Source organism: Haemaphysalis longicornis, unplaced genomic scaffold (assembly GCF_048455015.1).
Source record: "Haemaphysalis longicornis isolate Haplotype H1 unplaced genomic scaffold, Haemaphysalis longicornis Haplotype H1 scaffold_2, whole genome shotgun sequence".
Lineage (NCBI taxonomy): Eukaryota > Metazoa > Arthropoda > Arachnida > Ixodida > Ixodidae > Haemaphysalis > Haemaphysalis longicornis.
In genome coordinates this window covers 233,203,423-233,227,360 of record NW_027526295.1, presented here as the reverse complement: position 1 = coordinate 233,227,360, position 23,938 = coordinate 233,203,423, and the positions used below count along the sequence as shown (strand labels likewise).

General features: G+C 46.3%; 1 protein-coding gene across 7 annotated transcripts in view; it reads right to left on the bottom strand.

Moving 5' to 3' along the window:
* The window catches only part of LOC144170124 (uncharacterized), a 56,728-nt gene extending 34,441 nt beyond the window's left edge, over positions 1-22,287 (bottom strand). For 2 of the 7 annotated variants that reach the window (XM_077699698.1, XM_077699703.1), the window contains exons 1-8: positions 21,226-22,285; positions 8,554-8,781; positions 5,618-5,727; positions 4,951-5,085; positions 3,471-3,554; positions 1,789-1,892; positions 404-526; positions 224-320 (exon numbers count right to left, since the gene is read on the bottom strand). In XM_077699698.1, coding sequence (XP_077555824.1) covers positions 224-320; positions 404-526; positions 1,789-1,892; positions 3,471-3,554; positions 4,951-5,085; positions 5,618-5,727; positions 8,554-8,781; positions 21,226-21,656 — 1,312 coding nt within the window. In that variant the 5' untranslated portion in view covers positions 21,657-22,285. Of the gene's footprint in view, positions 1-223; positions 321-403; positions 527-1,788; positions 1,893-3,470; positions 3,555-4,950; positions 5,086-5,617; positions 5,728-8,553; positions 8,782-10,860; positions 10,979-21,225 lie in introns of those variants that run through there. The other 5 variants (XM_077699704.1, XM_077699701.1, XM_077699700.1 and 2 more) reach the window with 5 other exon arrangements.
* Between the last annotated feature and the right edge of the window lie 1,651 nt (positions 22,288-23,938).

Below are 23,938 nucleotides of genomic sequence, written 5' to 3'. Positions count from 1 at the left end.
ACTTTTTAAGCATTCCACTTATCCCACAAAACACAGCATGTGAACTGAAGGGCAACTTTCACTCTATAGTTTGCATGCTTTTATAAAATATTGGTCCACGGACTGCGCACCAGATGTTATACCATTCGAGTCTATACACAATGTGCCTTCCAAATTTTTCCTCTAACAACCAAATAAAGGAGTGGCAGCATGAACTGCCAATGCAGCTAGCAAAGCCGCTCACCTTTCTTGGCTGTCCTGATGATATCCGGTTCACAGGCATTCTTCAAGTCGGCAGATCCATTGTTGGAAGTGTACTTTCGCTGGGCCATTTCAACAGCCTGCACGAAGGTTTACAAAACAAAGGGGTTTGAAAATGTCTCCAGGAGCGATCTGGCACGTAACACAACAGCCACACACACACCTTGTTAATCGTGGCAGCGACAAGAAGCTCCTCGTACGTGTCGCAGACAACGTCGTCGCCATCCTCACTGCCTGAAACATCGGAGCAGGCAGACGCATTCTTTGTGCTCGGCTTTCGTTCGTCCTGGAACAATAGACAAAGGCAAATGTTCCTGCTACACAAGCTTCCGGTTGGGTTGCATCACTTAATGCTTCAATGCTGTTGTTCATGGTTACAACTGTCTCCACACAGGCTAAATAAAACGAGAAGGAGCTGTTCAGCAGGCTCTAATGTACACCTGCAGTTTGTAAATGTCCCCATTGAAAAAGTGGTAACGTGGTGGGCATTCGAATCAGTCCGCCCCTCCTTCTCACTCAGCCCCCAAATTGGTTAAAATGCACAGGGAGGGAGTGTGTACTGAAAACCACTCACCCTGTTAGCTAATCAGAGTGGTACGTTTACCAGACTCACCCCATCCCCAATCACTGCCAAAATGAGGCCACTGGCTATAAGATTTACAACAAACATTGGCCCATTCATTTTTCAGCTATTATTGCACCTAAGCCTCTGTCAAAACCTTAAACCCGGTTCAACTCTCCATAGCCCCATGTGAAAAGCTCATTGATCTCGTGTGCCAGTCCTTACGGTTTACGCTGCTCTCACTGAACCACTCACGCACCTCGGGAGCACTCGTAATTACGAGGTGCCTCCGGATTTCAAACGCCGCCCACTTGAGCAATCCCCAAAGTGTAACTTTGTTCCGAACCTTACCTTAGAACTCTACGGGTACTAGTAGCATAGAACAGCATAATGGGCAATTTATGATTCTTTGACGTGCACTTGGCATGTACTGCTAAAACAAAACTAAAGTGTCTGTGAAGCTCCTGCCATTTACCTGAAACTTCTCGTTGTTTCTTGCTATTTATGTGAAACCCTCTGAACGATGCAGAATTTGATTGACTGTAGGGTTTAACGCGCAGACTGAAGCCAGGCGATGAGGCGCGCCCTAATGGAGGGCTCCGGATTAATTTTGACCACCTGGGGATCTTCAAGGTGCGCCGAAAACTTTGTACACACCAGCATTTTTGGTTTTCGCCTCCATCAGAAAAACGGCCGCCGCGGCCGGGAATCGAACCCGCGTCTTCGTGCTCAGCAGCACAACACCTTAGCCACTGGGCCACCGCGGCGGGTAACAATGCGGAATTGTTTGTTGTTCTAGGAATTCCATGACAAATCGGCAAGCTTTCCTGTCAAATGAGCATTTTTAAATACACTCCAGATTTCCGCCTACAACTTCAAGTGCAAGCAGAAGCCCCAGATATAATGAATTTCCAGCTTTGGCTGCATATCAGGAGAGCTCTTAATAAAACGCACACCCACCCAGACAGGAAAGTAGCATGACATACCTGCAAGCAAGGCAGGGAGTCCGCATCCTTGCAGAGGTGGGCTATCAGCTCCTTGAGTGTGGCATGCGTGCTGGTTGGCGTAAAGTCCCCTTCGCACTGTTTGCCTGCAGTCGAATGCAAATGAGAGTCGCAAGAATTGCAACACCAAAACAAAACAAAGAACATGCACGCACACGCACACATGCACACACACCATTTTTACCTTTATGCTTTCTTAAGGGGGGACATGGCTCTTAAAACTATTTCTTTTAATTTTTAAGTAAACTCTGTGAAACTTGTCAGTCTTGTTGCTTTTCCCCCACTGATTTCAAATATGGCATTACGTTTTTAGTTGGTAAATTAGTTCCAAAGATAATTAGAGGTAATTAACCATTTTTGGAGGAACAATAGACAAAACTGTGTTGAATGCATAAAACTGTAATCTTTACATTTTCCAACACTATGAACCCTGGTGAGTGCAATAAGACAATCAGTTTTTTGAGGCATCGCTTGGAACTAATTTTACAGCTGATCAAACTTTAGTGTTTGAAATGGGCACTCAAGATGGTTCCTTGCCACTGGTGCCACCAAGGTTTAATAAGCTGTAAAATTATTTCCAAGCAATGCATCAAAAAACTGATTGTCTTATTGCACTCACCAGGGTTAATAGTGTTGGAAAATGTAAAGATTAAAGTTTTATGACCAACACAGTTTTGTCTATTGTTCCTCCAAAAATGGTTAATTACCTCTAATTATCTCGGGAACTAATTTACCAACTAAAAAAAATAATGCCATATTTGAAATCAGTAAGAGAAAAGCAGCAAAACTGACAAGTTTCACAGAGTTTACTTCAAAATTAAAGAAGCTTTTTTAAGCCCTTAAGGGAGCTGCTAAATAAGACGCCCTTACTACACGCAGAGTGAAATAGCAACCCAGCACCCTTCTGTTATTCGCAGTTTTTCCTGATGAGCGCCTCGCTCAAATTTGTGCTAACCTGCTTCAAGAAAAACAACGTACAAAATTCAAACATGTATTTACCTGCCGTCCCTGCAATAACACCAAAGAAACAGAAGGTCTTATCAGGAAACTGCTAAGTGCCCGCTGAAATTTTCGGTAAAGAAACAAAGGTGTAGCGAGGACATGTCATTTACTAAGACACAAACACAAAAGAGAAAAGATAGGAGGAGCTAGTTTGGCGTTTGCTGGAAAACCGTTTAGGTCCCAGTTACGGTGCCGATTCAGTTATATATGGTTGACAAGCCCGCCGAAGAACGAAACTTAAGAGCAGCAAGGTGAATATTTTTAATTAAGCAGTCCAGGTGCCAATGCAGCTAGCTTAGCATAGAAATAGGCTTATAAAACAGAAGGCAATTCATACTGCATTGTAGTAGAGAAACCTCATTCAACAGCAGATGTTAATATGTGTAGGCCCATCGCTTCATGGGCAAACATGCAGAAGTGGCGAACCCAAAAAAACAGGACAAATGGACATGAACACAATAATACAGGATGGCACAGCTCTTGATTCTGTCCTGTTCTTTTATGTGTGTCTCCTTTAAGCTGGATTTGCCCATTAAAGCAGAGGTGACCGGGGCTGTGAAGTGAATTTAGTTGCAATGCCTGTGGCACACAAGCAACTCTAGAGGCTCTAAAAGCGGAGTATAACAGGATACTGATTATAAAGGAAAAAGCTGATAACATACCTTGTAATGCAATGAGGAGAGCCCGTGTAAATTGGGACACTCCTTCTAACAGCTTCTCTCGATGATCGGAAAAAATCTTATCGTCTGCAACAACAAAAAAATAAAGCATACAAATAAAAATAACATTAATAATAATTTAATAAACCATGGCATCACAGTAAGCACCCCCAAAAATTATAGCAAGTAATGAAATTTGAAACAATTTGCCCAGCATGGCCTACTATGTAGTCATTTAATCAGCCCACATTGGCCTAATTTTATTTGTTTGTGCATTTCCACCTTCAAATACAAAAATAAAAAGGGTAGTGATGATGCTCGTCGGGTTTGATTTAATGTATTCTTACATAAGTAAGGGTTGTGTAAGGAATTAATTTGGAAAGGGTAAGATGGTTAAAATCTGTGGCCTTCATCCTCAAGAGGACATAAAAGTAATGATGATGATAACGATGAAGGGCTACGAAGAAGACTGCTCCTAATGCTCATGTGCAGTTTGTGGGCCTTTTCTGAAGACATGACCCCTTATCGTTTGCACGAGACTTAAAGGGGCCATGAGGACAAAATACAAGTTTGTTTTATTCAAAAGATTTCGTGTTTTATAGTGCTCCTAACGCTTAGCCGGCAGCAAATGATGCCGTATTCACTGAGAAATTAATCAATTTAGGTTAAAATTTTAATTCTCCAGCCAAATAGTGCGTTTTCAGGACGTCAGTAATGAAGTCATAAGCGTGCATATACAAACGAACTTGCACTGCGTGATTCGGCTGCAGCGCTGCTTGCCGTCAGTCTTCCCAGATGGAGCTACAGTACCATCCTCATGCATGAACTGTTGTCTGCCGTTGCTTTGTTTTTCAACCGTATTTGCACCTGGCTTGTTTTTGTTACTGTAGAAAGTAATCGTTTCGTGAAACATGGAATATCCTCAACAAACAGGGTCACGTAAGGCAACGTCGTTTACGCCAATCGGCCAGTGCGTGTAAGACAACTCGAAAGCAGCGGACTGCTGTGCAGCTAAAACAAGCATAGTGCGCACAGTACGAACAACAGTATGCACCGGTACTTCTGTGTTTACGTGTGCTTTATTCTTACGGCTATAAAAACAATGTGCCCTAAATTTAAGCGCAAATAGCTCATTCGGCAAGCTCATAAGCTCTGCCTAATCTGCGTTTGCTTTCGCCGGCCTCCACCAATCACAGAGCTGGCTGGTATTACATCATAGGTTCTGTTGCGGGAAATGAGCTAGTGGGCCGCGTGGAGATCCCCTTTTTTTCCAAATTATATAGCTTATTTGAGCTAAGTGTGTGTTAAAAGTAGTGTCAGGACGATTCTAACGAGGCAGTTTTCCCAATGAACCAAACTTGTATTTTGTCTTCATGGCCCCTTCAAGCATGAATTTTGCTAATACGTAAGAATTTAAAGCTAAAAAAAAAAATATTATGGTTTAAAGTTAGCTTATACAGCAAGAACATGAAAAACCACTCACACAGGGGGTGCCTATATAGATGGCTGACAGAGGCAGAATCTAAAGACTCGCCGAGAAGGCTCTCAATTACGGACTCGACGTGCTGCTGGACATCAGATTCTTCTTGCTCGGTCGCTCCTAAATCAGATTCCTTGTCTGCATTAAAAGCAAGGGGGGAAAGAACAGGTTTAAGAACATCGGCTGATGCCAGCACAGTGCTCAGAAATTCAATTTCACTTTTGCCTTTGAAATACCAGACAAAAGATGTTCAAACAGCAGTGACAGAATTGTCAGAAATCAGCCACAAAGCAGACCAAACACAAATGTTAGCAAAGCTCTGAAAGATCAAACTTCTTAGAGTATGTACATGAACTTGCAACCTTTTTCTGCACTAAACATTAAAACAAGCACTTTTATTGGTAGTAATGACTCCACGGCTTGCCGTGCTGTAAAGTATCCGTAACTTAAAGAAAACAAACAGCGTGCAAAACAACGAACAAAAACAATTTGAGGGCTTCTTTGTTCTTTGGCTTACACAATGCTGATAAGTTTCGGTATTTGAAGTGAACAGCGGTGTGATCAGCAGCATCATCATCTTCAAGCACATCCCAGCCTTAAAACATTGCTGAACGATCGCCATTGCATGCAAATTGCAGTGCCTAGCCTACGTCGTTCCAGCCAGACTTGCCTGTTTTCTTTGGGCCATAGAGAGACAACAGCACCTTCGTGCTCCCAAAATGGTTGAACTTGACCTTGACATTGTCGTAAAACCATTCACACGACTGGGCTCGTAGGCTCCTGGAGAAGACACAAAACACAGCAGCAAAAGTCATACGTCAAGCATGTGTGAAGACAAGTGCAGCGGTATGCAGCTTCGGTCGCAAAACTCAAAGCAGATAACAGCTTGGGCAACTACCAATTAAGAATAATGACACACAGATAAAAGTAAAAACACCGAAACAAGAAAATAAAACAGCACTTGCAGCTTCCCTGCAGAAATATTGCCACTCAAAAGTGCAATCAATGCATGCATGTCTTCTTCGTTGCATAGCATACATTTTTTTTTTGTTTCTGTGCAAGGTTATTAAACTGCGTGTTGCAACAGGCTCCATGGTAAAGCTGCATACCCAACTGATGGATTACTTCTTACTCATGGTGGCACATTTCAAATGAGCTGCACTTGCATGCGAACAATCAAGACAACCACCTAACAGCGGAATTTGGAGCTAGAATAAGCTCAACGTCTCCAAACATCTCAGTTCTAAGTGCCTCTTTTTGATGTTTTCAACAGCTCAAAATTCTCGATAATCGGAAAGGGCACAGTGAAGTAACAGAAATCCGTTTAAGCCCGCTGCGCAAGATATTCACATTGCACTTAGGCATTTTGTGTAACAATGTCCAACTTTTTTACGATGACTGTGGTCAGCATCGCTCATGTTCTTAAATTAACACCACATAACAAGTTAACCCTGTTTACAGGACCTGTTTCTATCTGACAGCACTAAGCAGACAGAGTAGCGTTCATTTTTTTTTTCCTCTCCCCTCCCTCTCTTCTTTCCAAGAATAGTCAGCTGAATATACTTCAATGGGCAACAGCTTGCAGTATATAAAGAGCTTGGACGTGCAGACATGCTTTTCGCAAACAATGTGTTGTTGTCTCAGCCAGCGGAGAAGGCAGCGCACGAAGAAACCAGCTACCTGGACTCGAAAGCACAATGCCCTTTTCTGTCTGGCGACCCCCGACATATGCATTGTATCTACGCCTCAACATCAACATTTGTTTTTTGCGTTGTCCTCCTTTCCAAGTTTAAAAGGTCAATTCCGTGCAGACACTTAACAATAAACAAATTAGTCAACCAAGATACATATTCCACTCTTCCAATGCGTCCGCTTGCGCTCTTACAGAGATAAGGTTACGAACTTTATATAACGCTCACTTTGTGAAGTGAAGCCTCGTAACTCAAAATGTCACTCAACAACTAAAAGGTTCTTCAAACTGAAAACTGATCCCCAACATGGTTTTTGTACTTTCATTTGCATTGAGAAGCTTGCAGTACCCATCCAGGGTGAGCAAAACTTACCAAACAACGCTAAAGCGCTATTTTTCGAAGATTATTGGAGCAAAAAATACGCAAGCTGAAGGCTTTGGACTGAAGAATCAAGAAGTTTAAGCACGACTGTTTATGCACTCAGGTGTTAAATCTGAGGAAAGTTCATTTCACAGCCCCCCCCCCCCTTCACCAGTCCCCCCCCCCCCCCCCACCCCCCCCCCTCATGCGTAACTAACTGTTCTCCATCAAGGCCTCTCCATTCTGTTTTCAGCCAGCACGTTGCTTCTTTCCCGCATCCTGAATACATCTCAATTCATGACTTGCTGCAAGTGGTTTCTTCTGCATGTTGAATCTGAATGATAAATAAACAGCTACTGTATTGCATAACACCAAGTGACTCACATGAAAACAAGTATCACATAAACCTGAATATATATTCAATTTGTTTTCACCAAAAAAAAACGTGCATCAAGGTCACCCCTCATCCTATATAGTGGTCATTGGCAGAATTCAAATTTTAAAGTGGCAACCATGAGAGTGCAAGTGTCCCACAATTGGCTCACCGGCACTTGCGTGAGAGCTATTTCCTACACGCCAGTTGCTTTTGTTCCATTTTATTAGTTCTCAACTCTTGTTTGTGCCTTTAATTCTCGCTTTGTGTTTTGCAATGTGTCAACACTCCACGGCAAGTGCTGGAGCTCAGCGGCAGTTCGTTGCTGCGTTCCAAAAATAACTGATAAGAGTTCGCGAAACCAAAGGGCAATACTACAGCGGCCTCAGAGCTAGTTTGGTGTGCTCGACAAAAGCCTCTGGTACGAGCAGAGCTAAACGTCAAAGTTGCAATCATGTCACCCTAAGAAGAAATCATTTAAGGGATGTCGTAAAATACAGGCGTGGCTACTGTTCGAGGTAACACAGAGTGCGTGGTTGAGCTCACATGCTAAGGACTGAGAAAACATTTTTTAAAAATTTAAAGGTTCTAGGTCTTGACTGCGCCGCCGTACAACGTGCACAAGGTTTGCATTCAAGGAAAGCTTGGACAGCTTGGATGAGCAACTTAATTAAGCAGACAGGAGTGCCAATGACAGACGAAGGCTAAAATAAATAAAACAATGTTTTCTTGTCTGCATTTTCCACCTCAAGTAGTCAACGAACAGTCCAGTCTATATTGCAGACATTTTAGGTGATTTTAAAAACCACTGCAGCTTGATGCCCTTTTGTGGGTGCAACACTTCATAATACTTTGCTTTCCGGGCGACAAGGTCACGTTGACTGACCTTCAGCCAGTGTACACAACTTACTCGTCCAAATTATCCCTCCAGTTCTCCTGCAGTAGTTTCATTAACTTAAAACTGCATCCTTGTTTTCTCGAAAATAGTAGCGTTAACAAGCTTTCACTGCAGTTGCCCAAGGGCAAAGAAGCAAGCTTCATTACAAACGCTCTTCCCACCAGCAAAGCCAACAGCTCCATGCCATGATTTATGAGCATTAAGGATCCAAACTTTAAATAGAAAACACGTGCGCCTATCCACTCTATGCTGGAACAAGAGAGTGAGTCTACAAGGAGCCGCACCTCTGCTGTTCGCACAGGCGGCAGTACCACCCCCGGTCCCTCGAGTCGTACGTGGCGCAGTCCCGGCACACACTGAGGGCGCACTCGCGGCACACCAGCTTGCGGTTGAAGAGCAGGTTGAAGGCAGAGCCGCAGTGGACGCAGCTCTTGCCCCCGTCTTTGCACACGTCCCCTCCGGCCCCCCGGCTGGAACCCCGCACATGGCCCTGAAGCTCCTCCTCCAGGCGCCTGTTGGAGAGAAAGAGAGGAGACAGCCGAATAAAACCGCTGTCATCACACACGAACCAACACCATGTGACACCGCCAGCCACGCAGGGGTGTAGGCAGAGGCACCACTGAGCAATGCTTAAAAAGGCCGCGAAGGCAACATACATGTTTGGTGCACTAAGAAGACTGTTTTGTCCCAATAACAGTGATACCGGTTTCATCACACACTTCAAACAAGCAATCCAGATATTGAAGAAAACAGACCAAGCAGTGGCAGTTCCCTAACCATTTTGCGGCAGTTTCTGTAAGACGTCAAAGAAACTTGTTTGTACGAGCGGCAGCCAAGAACCTAAGCCCCCACCAAGAAACACAACTTGGCGATTGTAGTGGAGCCTTAACTGATGTTTTATCATATCAATCGAATGTTGCTATGCAGTTAACACACTGATAGCTATGTTTTCAGTGATGGGTCATATTAGCTCTCTCCTGACCAATAACACACATTACATCACTGCAGCACAAAATTAGAATGTTTTTCATATTTCTTCCATTTTTCTGGTTAAAGAAAAAACAAGTATCTAGTGGCTAAAATGGGGCTGAAGGAGTTATTAAAGGATAGTTCTTTTTAACTGAACAAAGTTGCACGTTGGCTTCGTGGCCCCTTTTAACGTCCTTGCACAAGACTTCCGAAAGAACTGCAGACATTTCTTTACAAATGCATAAACGCCATTGAAGAGCATTTCCAACAGTGCACATTTTTATGGTGGTTGTAAACATCAAGCGATATGGAAGATGCGTGATCACCTTTGGCAAAATATGAGAAATGGTTAGAAAACGCTTCCGCAGGCACACACCACTGATGTGTCCACGACTGTGGGAGGGTGATGGAAGCTACCCGAGTAGCTCTGATGATCAGCACACATACATACGACACCAAATCTGCAGTCACGTATGCACGATGCTTTATTTTTATGTTTGCCAATAAATGCGCACAATGAGAAAGCTTCAATAAGACACTTGTTGGGATCTCGCGAGTTAAGAAAAGTGTGCTGATGGGTCCTTCCATACGAGATGCCCCTGGAATAGTGCCCCGGCATGTTAGTTTGAAAGGCCGAAACCCACACTGCAAGCAATGACAGTAATTTAGCATAGACATAAAACATAAAAAGCCCTTGAGGGTATTGGGCATGGATCTCAGACTTGCGTGTTCTAAAGCAGGAATTGCTAGCCCTCAGCTACAACTTGTTTGACATGCAAACACAACTGCGGGATATAATCTTTTGGAGCCGTTACGAGGCCCAAGAGAAAGAAGAATGATTCATCACTGCTTGTACAGTTTGCTTCAAACAGAACCAGAGACAGCAAAAATACAGGCAGTTCTTGCCGGATAGATAGATATGGAGGGTTGTAAGCTGTCAAGCAGAAGCAACTAATTTGTGCCTGTACCTACATATAGGACACACCCATGCTGACTATGTGTGTGTATACGTGTGTGTGTATATGCACACACGCACGCACACTCATGCATGTACACGCACACGCACGCGTGCACACACACACACACACACACACTGGCTGCATGCTTCCACTACATTATATATGAGCCAAAATAGTCTGAATTCGAAAATTCCACTTCATTAGTGTTAAAACAGTTTCATCTAAGGAGCAGCAACTTCAATAAAACTCAAGGTTTTATGGCATGAAACAAAATGGAAACAAGAAAACTTAGAAGGAAACACAACAAGCTTTACTGAATCCATAAAAAGGCCCATTTCAAAGTCTCTAACATTTTACAAATGAACGTAAAAGGGCCATCTATATAACCTCATAAAACGTAATAGTCATAAAAAAAACAATACTCTTCGAAAAAGAAGAAACAGGCACTTAGATATGCATCAATTAGCAACAAAAAGCTGTTGGAGCCAAGAACAGGACAGCGACGAGCAAAGCAAAAGATTCACAATGTTCTTAGGATGCCCAGGCAATGTTCGTAAGAAATTTCAGGATAAGCTGACATCAAAGCCAACGCTGCACAAGTTTGCCAGCTGTGAGCACTAAACAAGGCCTTCTTAAATAAAAAACGAAGAACATCCAGCTTACATTTTCCAAGAATTCACTTCCATAGCCTACCCTCTACATGTTCCCGCAAAGACGTAAACACCCAGCACTAAACAGAAATCACGACTCTGCCGTAGCACGCTTGGGGCAGAACACCTGCTCTGCCTAAGATTGGCTGGCTCCTCCACACACAAGCTGTCCTTCTTTATGTTTTCTCCTCCTCTCTTGTTTTTCCGCCTAACCCTCGGCACACATTTCCTCCTGGCTGAAGCCTGTCAACCCCCGGCTCCCAACAGTTGCGCACGATGCATTTGCCGATGCGCCTAACCACAGCTTCTTGCATTTTGTAGCCTCCTTCCTACAGCAATTGCTCTACTTTCATTTTGACGAATGGCTCCAGCCTGGGCGAGGGTATTTGAATTGAGTGTTATTGAACGTTAGAAGGACCTTTTATTTAGAAAAATAGTTTTACAGCACTAAGAACTTCCCAGCAACACTTCATTCAAAAACCAAGACAAAGTCATCTTATCTTACTAAGGATGGAGTTTTTGCGTAAAGAATGAAACTCATGCTGCATGTTAGGCAAGATTCGTGACTGATGGGCCTGATATTTTCCTTTCGTTGGGCAGCACGACGAAAAAACTGGGTGGAAAACACAACAGTGTGTGCAGAGGGCAAAACACCAAACCTTGAAACTTAAAGCAAGAGTTACCACATGCAAACCTGAAATTCAATCAACTACGCTGTGCAACAAAAGCGTGAGAATGAAAACCGACTATTCGTCTAAAAGAATAAGTGAACGAAACCAGATACAGTTGAACAGCGATTCGAAGTCGTTCAAACATCAATTCGAAATCACTGGGACCCACAAATTATTTCGTTAAATCAGGAACTTTGTGAAATTGAGGGAACGTTAGGGCAACTGGTAAGGGGGATTAGAATTTTTCGTTTAGTCAGAGAACCTGTAAAACTGGCTTCCTTCAAATCAGTATTTTACTTTACTCTCATTTCGAATTCATTCAATCACCAGTCGAATTTACCAGCATGCTACTTAGCTCTAGGGCAAAAAGAATTACAGCAGGCTTCAACAGGCAAGTAGAATTCATGCATTTAGGGCATTCGTTTAATTTACGAAAGCATTTTTGTTTTGTGCTTCCTTCTTATTTTTTCTAGCCATGGCATGGTGCACAAAGGTACAGGCCATAGTTGGCAGCTCATGGGAGAGAAGACAGCACTTCCTTTTATGTCTGCTATCATGCGACGCCAGGTGCAGCGGGTTATCTTATTTTTTCTGGCAAGTGTCACTGGAAAGGCTGCGATTTTCTACTCCTTTTGCTGAATCCTGATCAAACAGAGATGGTACACCTACTATGTGAGCAGGTGAGGTAATTATACCTTTTTCGTTAAGCTGTAAAGAAAGCAACATTGCAGAACTATAAAAAAGCTGGTTTATACTGAACAAACCAAGTCAAGCAGTGTTCCCTCTTGTGTGCCCAGTTTGTAAAATAACCTCAATTCGCATGCCTCCCAAAGCTCTTGTGAAACAAAGGGTAAACATGTCATACTGTCTTATCAGTTGTGCAAGGCATTTGCTCTCGGGCATCTATCAAAGGTAGCTCAGACAGCCCCTCCCCCCTTCTCCAAGGGAATGGACCCAAAAGGGTATGTTGTCAGGTTGTCAAGATAGCACTGAAGGAGACAGTCCTCCACCCCCCCACGCAGCATGCTTATCATTCCCCTACACTTTGCCCAAAGATATGCGACTGCTGAACATAAAAACAAGAGGCCTGCACTACGACACAAACACGGAAAGCTGCAAGTGTGTGCTTACACAAAGAACACTAAAAGGGCGACGTTCCTCAAAAACACTTTTTCTTTAATAGTATACGAATAGTTATGAAACCCTAGTCATAGATTGAGTTTTTAATGCTGATTCCAAATATGTTCTTGGTTTTTATGTACCTTTATTAGTTTTTGTGTGAGACAGCCCTCAAGAGCACAATGTAGGTCATTTTGTGCACATCTTTTTTCATATTAAACGTTTGTTTAGAGCAGCCTGAAATAGCTCATTTTGCTGCTTAGGTAAGGTAGTGTGTCGAAAACTACTTAAAATTCATTCAGATAATTTCTATACTTGTAAGAAAATTAGCAACAGCATAGCATATATTTTGGGTGCTATGAGTCAACATTTTATATTTTTGCAAGGAATGTATAAGAGATACTCAAACTGCATACAGATATTAACATCATTCGCACTTTCAAGAGGCGAAATTTCATCCGAATCGGACCACTAGAAGTACTCGAAATGTGTTACTTAGAAGTTAGAAAGTACTCGAAATTAGAAGTACTCAAAACGTAAACAGTGCTGAAAAGTACGAACGGAGAAAAATGCTTTTGAAACATTTTAAAGGTCCAGTAGAAACGCTGCAAACAGGCACCAAAATGTGCATTTTTTTATTATTTTCAGACGTAATGTGATACAGCGGGCGGCGCCATGGGCTAGAAGAAAGCTTACTCTACCTCTCCGAGCAAGCAGCAATGACGGGCGACGTCGGCATATTCTCGAGATACAGACAATTGAAAGCTGCAGATGTGCGACGAAAGTAGCACTTGCTCGAGCCGCCGTGACTGAACAAAATAGATTTTTTACTAACTTCTCGTTCAAATTTTGCCTCGATCTTTTGCGAAGTTGCAGCTGAATGTACAAAGCTAATTTTACAGGCAAAACCTTATAACTGAAAACTTGTGCGAAAAACTCGATTGTTCGAGGAGCATCTCCCCTTTTAAAGGGGAAATAAGGGCAATATACCACTCTGCTCAATTTGATAACTCACTCAGCTATATTCCAGCCCCTAAAGATGTTTTTTAACCAAAAAAATGCACGATGGGAAAAAATAGGAAATTTCAAATTTCCCACTGCAGTGACGAACATGGTCAGGAATGACGTATTATGGGCAAGTACTAAAAGCATAGTTATCACTGCGTCAACAGCATGTTAGCATTCAAGTGCTATGGTCAAACAGAACTAGAGGCCCCTCTACAATCGCCCGGTCACGTTTCTTGGTGGTGGCTTGAGTCGGTCGGTAATCGCACAAACAAGATTCTGCAATCTCAGAGGAATTGCAGAAAGTGGCTGGGGAGTCGGGTTTGGAGTGCAGAAAGGGGGGGGCACGAGCAGCTATATGTTTCATGCCCTACTGACGTTTGTTGTGTTGGCGTGAGCTTTAAACGTGGCCGTCAAACAGCCCAATGCGACCGGTCCGGTGTCCTCAGTGGTAAGTGGATTGGGTTGGCGTGTTACGCAAACAGCAAGATGCCTACCACTCGAGAGGGAAAGAGACAGGTCTACATTTGTCCAATAAGATAAAGCTCGGGTCTTTCCAAGGTTCATTCAGGTAACTGGCTAGGAAGTATGCTCAGTCGTAAATGACAAACAAACGCGTTTTGTTTCGTGCTTTCCGTGGAGGGCGTGCAGCTTCGCAGGTAATCTATTTTCGCAGAGCGGGAGGGCATTAATTTTTCTTTGTCCGTCACAATTTTCTGTGTCGCATATTTCAATTATTTATGAAGTTTACGTTAAAATTGCCACCACTGCTACAAATACAAAGCAGTCTTTTGAATGAGCCAAATTTGTATTTGTGCAGCAAAAACATTTGGAAGAGCTAACCTTTTTGTAACTAAAATTACAATGTTAATGAAATTTGCTGCTGAAGTTGCCTTTTGAAAGTAATTTATTGAAAATGCACATTTCAGTCAATATTTGCGTGGTGTATGTAATATAGAAAAGGAAATCAATGGGGAGATTGATTCAAAACATGAAAGCCATTGAGCTACTTTTATGACGCGCATAAAGCAGGCTGTGGTTAAATTAAAGGCCATAGTTTTCCGAGTGCTCACGTCTGAAATTTCCACTTCATTAGGATATGAGAACAGCACATCAAAACTGAACGTCAAAGCATGAGCATGAAGTTCTTAACCGGTAAAGTTCTTAACCAGCAAGGTTCTTAACCCATGAAGTTCTTAACCAACATATCCATATTTTGTGCTTATGCTGCCAGCACTAGAAGAAAATTCACTTGAAAGCCACTACCATTAAAAGAGTGAAAAGTGAAAATGTTTATCAAAAAAATATTATCAACATTACCGCACAAGGCCATGGCAATTATCCCCAAAGGTAATTAGCAAACAAAACAAGGCTACCAAGCAAACATAATAAAATGAAGCCTTCGCCCAAAAAAGGAGTCAATAATAAAAGGAGTTCACAAGAACGCCTTTGTGGACTAGTGGGTAATCCATCTAAAAAAGGAGTTACAGCACGCACAGATGGGAGCCCAAAGAAGGACACAGCACTGACCACAACGAATCTTTATTAACAGACGCATTACATATAAATGCTGCCACAGCCAATGGGAAGGCTTGCAAAGCCATGTTATTTTCTCCGCCCCCGAACAAACTTTCCAAGCTTTGGTCAATGGTCCTTTCCGGGTTCAGAAAACAAGTCACACGTTAGAAAAAGTACTGGGAGCAGTTTGTTGATTGCAATGAAGGCGTTATTTACTCTCTCCCCTTTTAAGTTACGGTTAGAGGTATGTTTGCCGGTCGGGTAGGTGTGTCAACAATAGGCTTGGAGAACACAAGACCCTTGTTGGAAAATGTCATATTATTGCACACGTCGCTTTATACTGTAGCAGTGCTTGTACACCACTCTTCAGAGGGAGCGCAGTCATCATGAAATAGAAGGATAAGCTCGAGTGTGAAGTTATCCAAGCACTCGAAGTCGATGGTCTTAAAGATAAACGCAACAGCACGCCTCCTGTTGTGGTCTCAAGAAAGGAAATAGGTTATCTTAAAGGGGCACTGACACAAAATTTTGAAGGCGAGATAGCTTCGGAGATAGATTGGTGGGAACACATTTACATCATCTGCAAAATATCAGCGGCGAATACAGCCTAGAACATATTTAAAATCAATTTTAAAGTGTGCGAAACGCAACCGAGCAGCCAGCAGAGGACCACGCGCAAGCGACATCCCGAGGATATTGTGTAAATAAACAACGTCCAAACACGTCACGAGTTTGTGTTTGCCGCTTCCGCACTGCCGGCGTTTTTCGCCGGCTCGCCCGGCTCGCCGCTCCAATCGGAGGGCCGGAGGGCGGAGCTTCTGCTCTCGAGAACGAACGACCCGATCGTTGGCGGCGGAGGCGCCGTGATTTCGTCAGCTCATCGGGCAGCTGGCCGCGACCAAAGTTCTACAGCGATTCCAGGCACTCTGTTTCTATTACTGTTTATTACCATTGGATGCGAAAACGCGCCGGAGGCACGAAAAGCCCACTGAGCTAGCCGCACGGTCGCTGTGCAGGCAGTGGCCACGGCCGCGAATTGGCCCAGGCCGGCGCAGGTAGCTCGAGTGATAGCTTGTTACCGCTGCACGAAATCGTCCCCAAGTCCCGACCATGGTGGCTTACATGAGAAAGGAGTTAATGATGCCATGGCGGGTTGCATTAAAAATTGTCATCTGCACCGCTTACGAGAGCGGCACTCGAATATCCGCCGCAGTGCTAAGCCGAACACATCTGTAGGTGGACCTGTAGGCAGACCGGCCGGCTGCTCCCAGCGCGCGTCTTGCCACCCACCGTCTCGAGCGTCGCGAGTCGTTCTTTAGCCGCGGTAGCATTTGCACTCGCAGCGCCTGCGTCACATCCACGGTCGCTTTTTAATTAAGCGCCTCACGAGATCAGTACGTGGGGGCATTCGCAGAAACTGCCGTCGATGCGGATTCGACAGTGCTACGGCGGCTCTGCTCTGTGATATCCCTCCGACGGTCACGTAGTCAGCTTTGTTCACACAAAATCCACAAAATCCATCGTTTCGCGGCACTCGCTGAAACCGAAACTGCGACTGGCCGCATTGAAAATGCCTCTAATTAAACAACCGTCGCACACTGAAGCAAATGAGGTTTCTACAGGTTATATGTAGGTCACTAGCTACTTATCGAACAAAAAAAACAAGATGCAAAATTTTTGTGTCAGTGCCCCTTTATCATTGAAAGGTTGTAGGCAGAGGGCCAAATGAGGAGTACCATTCTTGTTTGTGTATCATTTTGCAAGTCTTTCCACCTGCTGTGACAGCATGTGATCCTTCTTCTAACAAACAACCAGTTGTATCTGGCGTTATTTCCAGTACTTTAGAGCAAAATCTCTACTGCGCTACATCTTTCAAGGTCAAAAGCAAGAGGCCTTCAGCCGGCGACGCACAAGGTGCACCCTTCTTTCTTATCACTTCACTCACTCGAAACCTCACCCCCGCGGTACCACGTAACTGGGTGAGAATGAAATGGCTGCTTCGCCTGCCCTTGTTTGCTCAGTGCCGGCTGGGCTTGTCAGCAAGCGAAAGGATAAAACCTGTAATCCAGTAACCCTAGATAGGCTGCAAAATCTCACGCAAAGGCAAGCTTTCACGAAACACTGTGTGCATAGTGTTTGCTTTCGTTCGTGATGACAAGTTTTAGAAGTGTTAAAACTGAGCCTTTTTTTTCCCTCTGTGTTCCCGTCTAAGTGCGAAGTTTCTCCTTTCAAGAAAGAGGAGAAACTGTCGTGAATGATAATGGTGGAGTGAAGGCCAGTTTGACGGGACACGCACCAATATATTCATGTCGACGCTACTTGTGTTCATTATAATGTATGTTTGGAGTGTTTGTTATTTGTCCTTTCGTATGTTTTGTTGAACAATTACAGTGTACGCTGTATCGGCGCTTTGTAACCAGGGACGTATGCTTTGTATACCCCCACTCCTGCGATAGCCCCAAGGGGCTGCAGTATGTAGAAATAAATAAGTGGTTGGATGCAGCTTGAGGCTCACAGTTGGAGGCAAAATACAAGGATGCCTGCATACACAATATTTCCGCACATGTTAAAGAATCCTCGGTGGTCTAAATCCACGGCACATAAATGATTTCAGGACGCAAACTGGCCTCACAACCATGAATACAACTTTTAAGCATGCTTTCAAGGGATAACAGCACAACCTTGCACGCCTGGTAAGATCAGAGAAGGCTAGCTTTGTTTCTTATAACAGCTACCAAAAACTACTACAACTGTATACTAAAGGAAGTCGCAGGCTAATGGAAGTCGCTGGCTAATGGAAGTTATGTCCTGTGTGACCAACATTCAGCCAAAAATTACACAAACGATGGCACGAGAAGCATCAAGTGAACTTGTAAACCCATTTATGTTATGTTCATGACCACCAACCCACCTCTCTGTTGTCACACCCAGCTATCTGCAGCGAAAATAAATATTATCATCATCGTTAACTAATCTAACAGCTTCTATGTTTATCCAACATGTTGAAAATTTGCTTCAACGCCTGCGTAAAAAAGCACTCTACAAAGCACTACCAGCAGCCTACCGACTTTTCGTAACCATGAAAGCCTTACACTGATGTGGCACCTTACAGGCCATTGTTTGCACACTGGCCAGGGGCTGCTTGCATGCACCCACATACTCAAATTTAAATTTGGGGGTTTAACGTGCCAAAGTTACACCTGGGATAAGAGTAGGGCTGGGTGAAACCCGATTTTTACACCCAAAACGAGTTTCAGAAGAATCGGGTTAAACCCGACTTCTCCCCGAATGGACCCTTTCAAAGTATCGATCTGCCCAATTGAGGGGAGGCGGTCCGCCGCTCTCAACCAGCACTTGCTGGAAGCAAGCCCCACAAACACAGCTTTCAAACTCATTGAGTATTGGCACAACTCTCTACCGCTCGATACCCCAGGCTGGGAAATGCTGCATACACATTGTTGTGCCCAGCTAATGGAAGCTGTGATATCAACAGAACTTCCTTCCGGCTCAGACACGTTCCAACGATCGTACAGGTCTTGAATGGAAATCGACAGGTTGCGCATGCAGGTGACAATGTATGCAAACGAAAATGTGTAAAAAATCGATAACTGGCTTGTCATGAATAAAATGTTTCATTTTTTTGTAGGTTGGCAATGCTATTCACTGTCATAATTATTCTACCCGATTCATTTCGAACAAACGCCACAAATTTCGGAGAGTATTTGCCAGAAAACCCTGATGTGCCCCCAATTACCAGCTTGAAACAAACGCCAATTTTAGCGCGTTATAAAGTTCAGAAGCTCGTGATACCTCCTGATAAAATAAACTGACATCTCTAGATTTAACCCGAAAAAAATCAGAAATTTTGGGATGTGATTTCTCCCCGATTATCAGTTTGAGAAATAGCACCAGATTTCTACCCCCCGATTTTGAAAAAAAAATATAAAACCCGAAAACGAACAAGCCTAGCTATGAGGTGTGCCGTAGCGGAGGGCTCTGGATTGACCACCCGGGGATCGTTAACGTGGTCGAAACCTCTACACCCAAATAGTCGCGTTTCGCTTGAAGAGAGCGTCAAAAGCACGTGGATATACGTTCAAACGTTCCCCTAGATGGCGCAATGTGTCGCCTGCATCTGCGGGACGTGAAATGCGAATGCGGGGCCGCCCAGCCAGACACGTCGCAATCGCCAAGGGGGAAGCGGAACAAAGGCACCGAGACGACGCTGCAGAATTCCGCAAACACCGTGTTCTATTCTTCCTAAAGCAGCAGCCGAGATTCTCCGGGACGGCGCGCTCGTAGGCACGCGTTTATCCAGAAGTGGCGGCGAGAAAGGCGCCGCATCAAGCGGGAGACGCGAGCACTTCCCTCCGCGTATCGTCACGACTAGTGCAAAACGTCCTTTTCTTGGAGCCTCCGCGATGCGAACGTTGTGAAAGCTAAAACAAAAAGTTAAAAGCGAAAGAGGCGGGAAAGTTGGGAGACAGGCATCCTTCCAGCAGAAGGAACGAAAGGAAAAAAAACGCGCGGGAAAAAAATAAATAGAGCAAACGACGCCCGTAGCAGGACGACTGCTGCGCAAACGCACGGTAGAATTCCCCGCGGTTAGCGTCACGTGGCGTTTCATTTTTCGCTTTTTTTCTGTTTCGCCCCTGTATTTATCCTAATGGCGCGAAAGGCTAGCAAGTGTTTCGTTCCGGCCACCACACCCGCTACGAGCGGCCGGCCCTGTCGACCAATTGAGCTAACGGCGTTACTTCCGGGAACTTTCGAACAGTCAAGTCTAGCGTCACTAAATAAAGGCTTATTTAGTGACGCTAGTCAAGTCCGCACTTCGCTCCCACAAGTTTTCGGTAGCCCCACAGCTCAAATTTGCGGCGCGGCGTGCGACCGGGATGGATGGACAAGGTTGCGGGCGAAATTGGTTTGCGCTGCGTATCGGCAAGCAGGAATAAACTCCCCCGATTAAAGCTTTTTTTTCCTCCATGCCCGATTACGGCCTGCCTAATGATTGGGATTGAGGGAGAGGGAGAGCACGCGGCCGGCCGTAGCCGAGCGGTGCGCGCACCGTGGAAAAACGGGGATGCAAATTTGTGGGAAGAGGACGCATCACTGATGGCGACCTCGGCAATCGGAACTTGTTCGAGGGCGCCCGCCGGATCGTGTGTCGCCCAGGGCGCAGTGCCGCAGGGATGTATGGAACAAGAGCGCGCCGGCACTGTGATCGAACGCTTCGCTATGCGCGCGAAATACAAATGAGAAAAACAATGGAACGAACAAAGCCGAGTTGGGGAGGAGAGAACGAGAGTAAGAGGATGCAACAGCGCAAGTTACGAGTACAAGCGCGAGCAACAGAGCATGACCGGTGCGTGTTATGCCACCGCATCGGGCATGCGACGCCGGTGCAGGCGCGCGTCGAAAATGTAACGGGGGTGAGGCGACACGCAAATGAGGGAAGGGGAGGGCTTCCTTTCACACGGATCGCGGCGCGTGAAACTTTTCTCCCCCGGAGGAAAGTGACGACAAGGCCGGAGGTATTTCGCTCCTCGTAGAACCACTCTGCGCTTCCTGCGAGGGCAAACGCAGCTGCTAATTTGAGAAAATAAATGCATCGAGTGTTCGCATCGAAGTGCCTTTTCTTCTCGCTTTTCTTCCTTCCGTTCTTGAGAAGGGGATAAAGGAAACAGACGAAAGCCATTACTCCTTCGGAATTACGAAGGCGCGCCAATGTGACAAACTTTCAGAAAGGCTGACAAACTTAGGGTAATTTACGGGCTCACAAAAAGCGGTAATTGGCGGCGTTCTCTCCTAGAGGAAAAATTTGCAGACACTCATTGCATCTGGCCACCAGGGATTCCACCTGTGGAGCCCTGTGCTGGCCTTGAAGCAGTGACCACATCTCACGCACCGACAGCGGGGGAATAAAAGCGTTTGCCGTTACTCTCATCGGACAGTGCAAGCCAAGCTTGTACAAGCATTTTTTTTTTTTTCGTCCCGAACCTGTTCGATCACCTACACGTAGCGCTGCTCTGAGGCGGCGCGCCGATCGGCGGCAGCCAGCTCACCGAGTGCTCTTGGCGTCGGCGTCCTTGATTGCGATTACGACGGACGAGGTCCAGCGAAGGGTCAGCCGGACCAGCGACGTCCAGCGGCCGACCAGCAGCCAGGCAAAACGCACCCACCGGCGGGGACTGGCCCACAGCGACACCCACGTAATCCAAGAGGAGCGTCCGCATACTTCGGATGCCTTGGAGCCCTTCGAGGGCCGCTGTGCCGCCACGGGCGAAGAAGGCGTGCCGCCGTCGTTCCCGCCGACCGGACGAGAAGAAGCGAGCTCTTCCCCTCGGGTCAGGCGACGGGCACGGCGCAGGGTTTCGGCGAGCAGCGAGCTCAGCAGCAACCTAAGCGCTCCCCACAGGCCCCACCCGACATCCCAGAGCCGGATGCTGATCCGTTGCTGCCGCGGCGGCCGGCGCCGGGCTCGAGACACTTCCATCTTCTCACACTACGGCCGGGGTCCCGCACGCGTCGTCGCGACACAAGAACACCAGCGCGCACTGGTAGCACCACGGTGGACGAGCACGGCGGCACGATGCATGGTGTTCGCCGGCTGCGCAGAAGAAACGCGGGCGTGCCTGCTCCTGTTTACACGCTTCTCCAGAGCCGATAACGCGCGCGCGGGGCGAAGACGACCGCAGCGGCGGCGGCGAGACCGAAAGCGAAGTCTTGCGCGCGTACTGCCTTCTCACCCACTCGAGCGCGCACCTCCAACCGGCACCAGCAGAGTTATTTCCCTTCTCGGCGGCTCCTCCGTCCGCTGATGTGCTTTTGCATCGCCGCCGGTGCTGCGGCGCTTTTCTCTCTGCGTTTATTTTCCTCCAAGCCGGCGAGGAGCCGCTGAACCGACTGAACTTTTTCCTGCGCCGCCGCGGGGAGGTGGGCGGGGAGGCGCACCTCGCTCGCCGCCGCCGCCGATGTGAAGGTCGAACGCGAAGAGGGCGACGCGAGGAGAAGGGAGGTGGGGGGACCGCACAAGGGACACGATCGCCGCCGCGGGGGCCTCGGCGGACACGTGCGCAATGTGCCGACGCCGGTGGCACGGCGAGGGGCCCTCCGGGAAGTTTTCCTCATCTCGTTCTCTAATGTCGTTGTCGTCGGGACGGCCGTCGTCGTGACGCGCGGGCCCCACTGCTGCCTCAGCGGCCGCCGCGGCGTCGGGAAAGGCGCCCGCGCTATGCACCAGCGGCAATTACATGGCTACCCCCTTTTGTCGCCGTCGTCGCCGGGTTACCCGAAGAGAGAGCACTTCTGCTTCCTCTGCCCGTCGATGGAGAGGAGTATTTTCTCGGAAGAGCAGACGCCGAGCAATAAACAATGAGAAGCGGCTCCTTCCAGACCGCACCCATCCCCCTCAGGCTCAATCTCCGCCATTTAGCGATGCTGAAAGTGTCGTAAAAAAAAAGGGCTCGCGTGTTTCCGCTCACGTTACTGCTTTACGCAACGCATGCACGTAATAGAGAGTTTTAGCATAGCGGCTCCCGTACGCTACGCTAAGGTTAGCGGGTAGCGGGACCGGACTGCGCATGCGCGTGCGGGGAGTGCGAGGAGGTTGCCCCCTCAGCGAAGGGAAAGAGCGGGCATGGCGAAGGTAGGCCGCGCGGAACTAATCCACCCCACCGTGACGAATTTGCTCTCCCCAGTCGCGCCCCGCTACCCGGCGCCGTAGCGTTAGCGGACGGAGCACGCTATGCTAAAACTCTCTAATGTGGGTCACATTTCCAACGGCTCCGAATGCATTGTAATAAGGACGCATCAAGTCATTCCCCTTTAATTCCACAAACAAAAAAGGCACGGTAGAGAGTATCCGGGATGCTATAATGAGCCCCCAGTATCACTTCGGACGTATCTAAAAGCTCTCTGTAGTGAGTGGCTAACGTGTATTCAAGAATAAGTCGTCCAACATCATCCCGCAGTTCGCCATTGTTTGTAATCTTGGACAGCCACACCAGGGGCGGTATTCTCGAGTTTTGTCCCTTTTGCGTCCCTTTCAAAAGTGTCCCTTTTGGCGAGCCCTGATTGGCTAAAAGCAAACAACCGGAAGTGACGTAACGCAAGCGCAACAAACCTACTGCCAACGCTTACTGCCTAACCGGAAGTACGTCACGACGAAATGGAATCAAAAGGGACGTTTTCAAAGGGGACAGTTACGAGAATACCGCCCCAGGTCTAAAGACGAGATACCAAAGCTGATTTTGCAAATGTCGCCACCCCCCCCCCCCCCTCAACCCCCAATCTCCTCTATCAAGACTACTGAGTGCCACGCAGATTCAGGGGGCGTTTCGTCCCCCTTTGGTCTGGGTTTAAGCTGCGCTGGTCTTGATTTCTCCATAGAGAAGCACACTGGCCGTTCTGGTCAGCCTTGTCCGTGCGGTAAGCAAGGTATACGGATACGTTGGGCAGCACACTATTATATCACCACACCACGCACAACTTTCGGCGACACAACAAATGTCGATTCTGAAGTACTTAATTTCTGTTTTGGCGTTCTTTTTTTTTTTTTTTAATCTTGGCAGAGTATCGCGAAATTGTGTTTCGATTCTATGCGCGATGCTGCTGTTTGCCGTTCAACGCGATTCCAGTGTTCAGTCTGGTATGCATTCCCGATCGCGCGCGACGGCGCCAGGCTGGTGCGGGGGTTCGAGTTTCAACGAGCCGAGGCAAACAGAGTAATGGACCTTACATTTAGGGACTTGGAAGACAATATATTTTCCCTGTCAA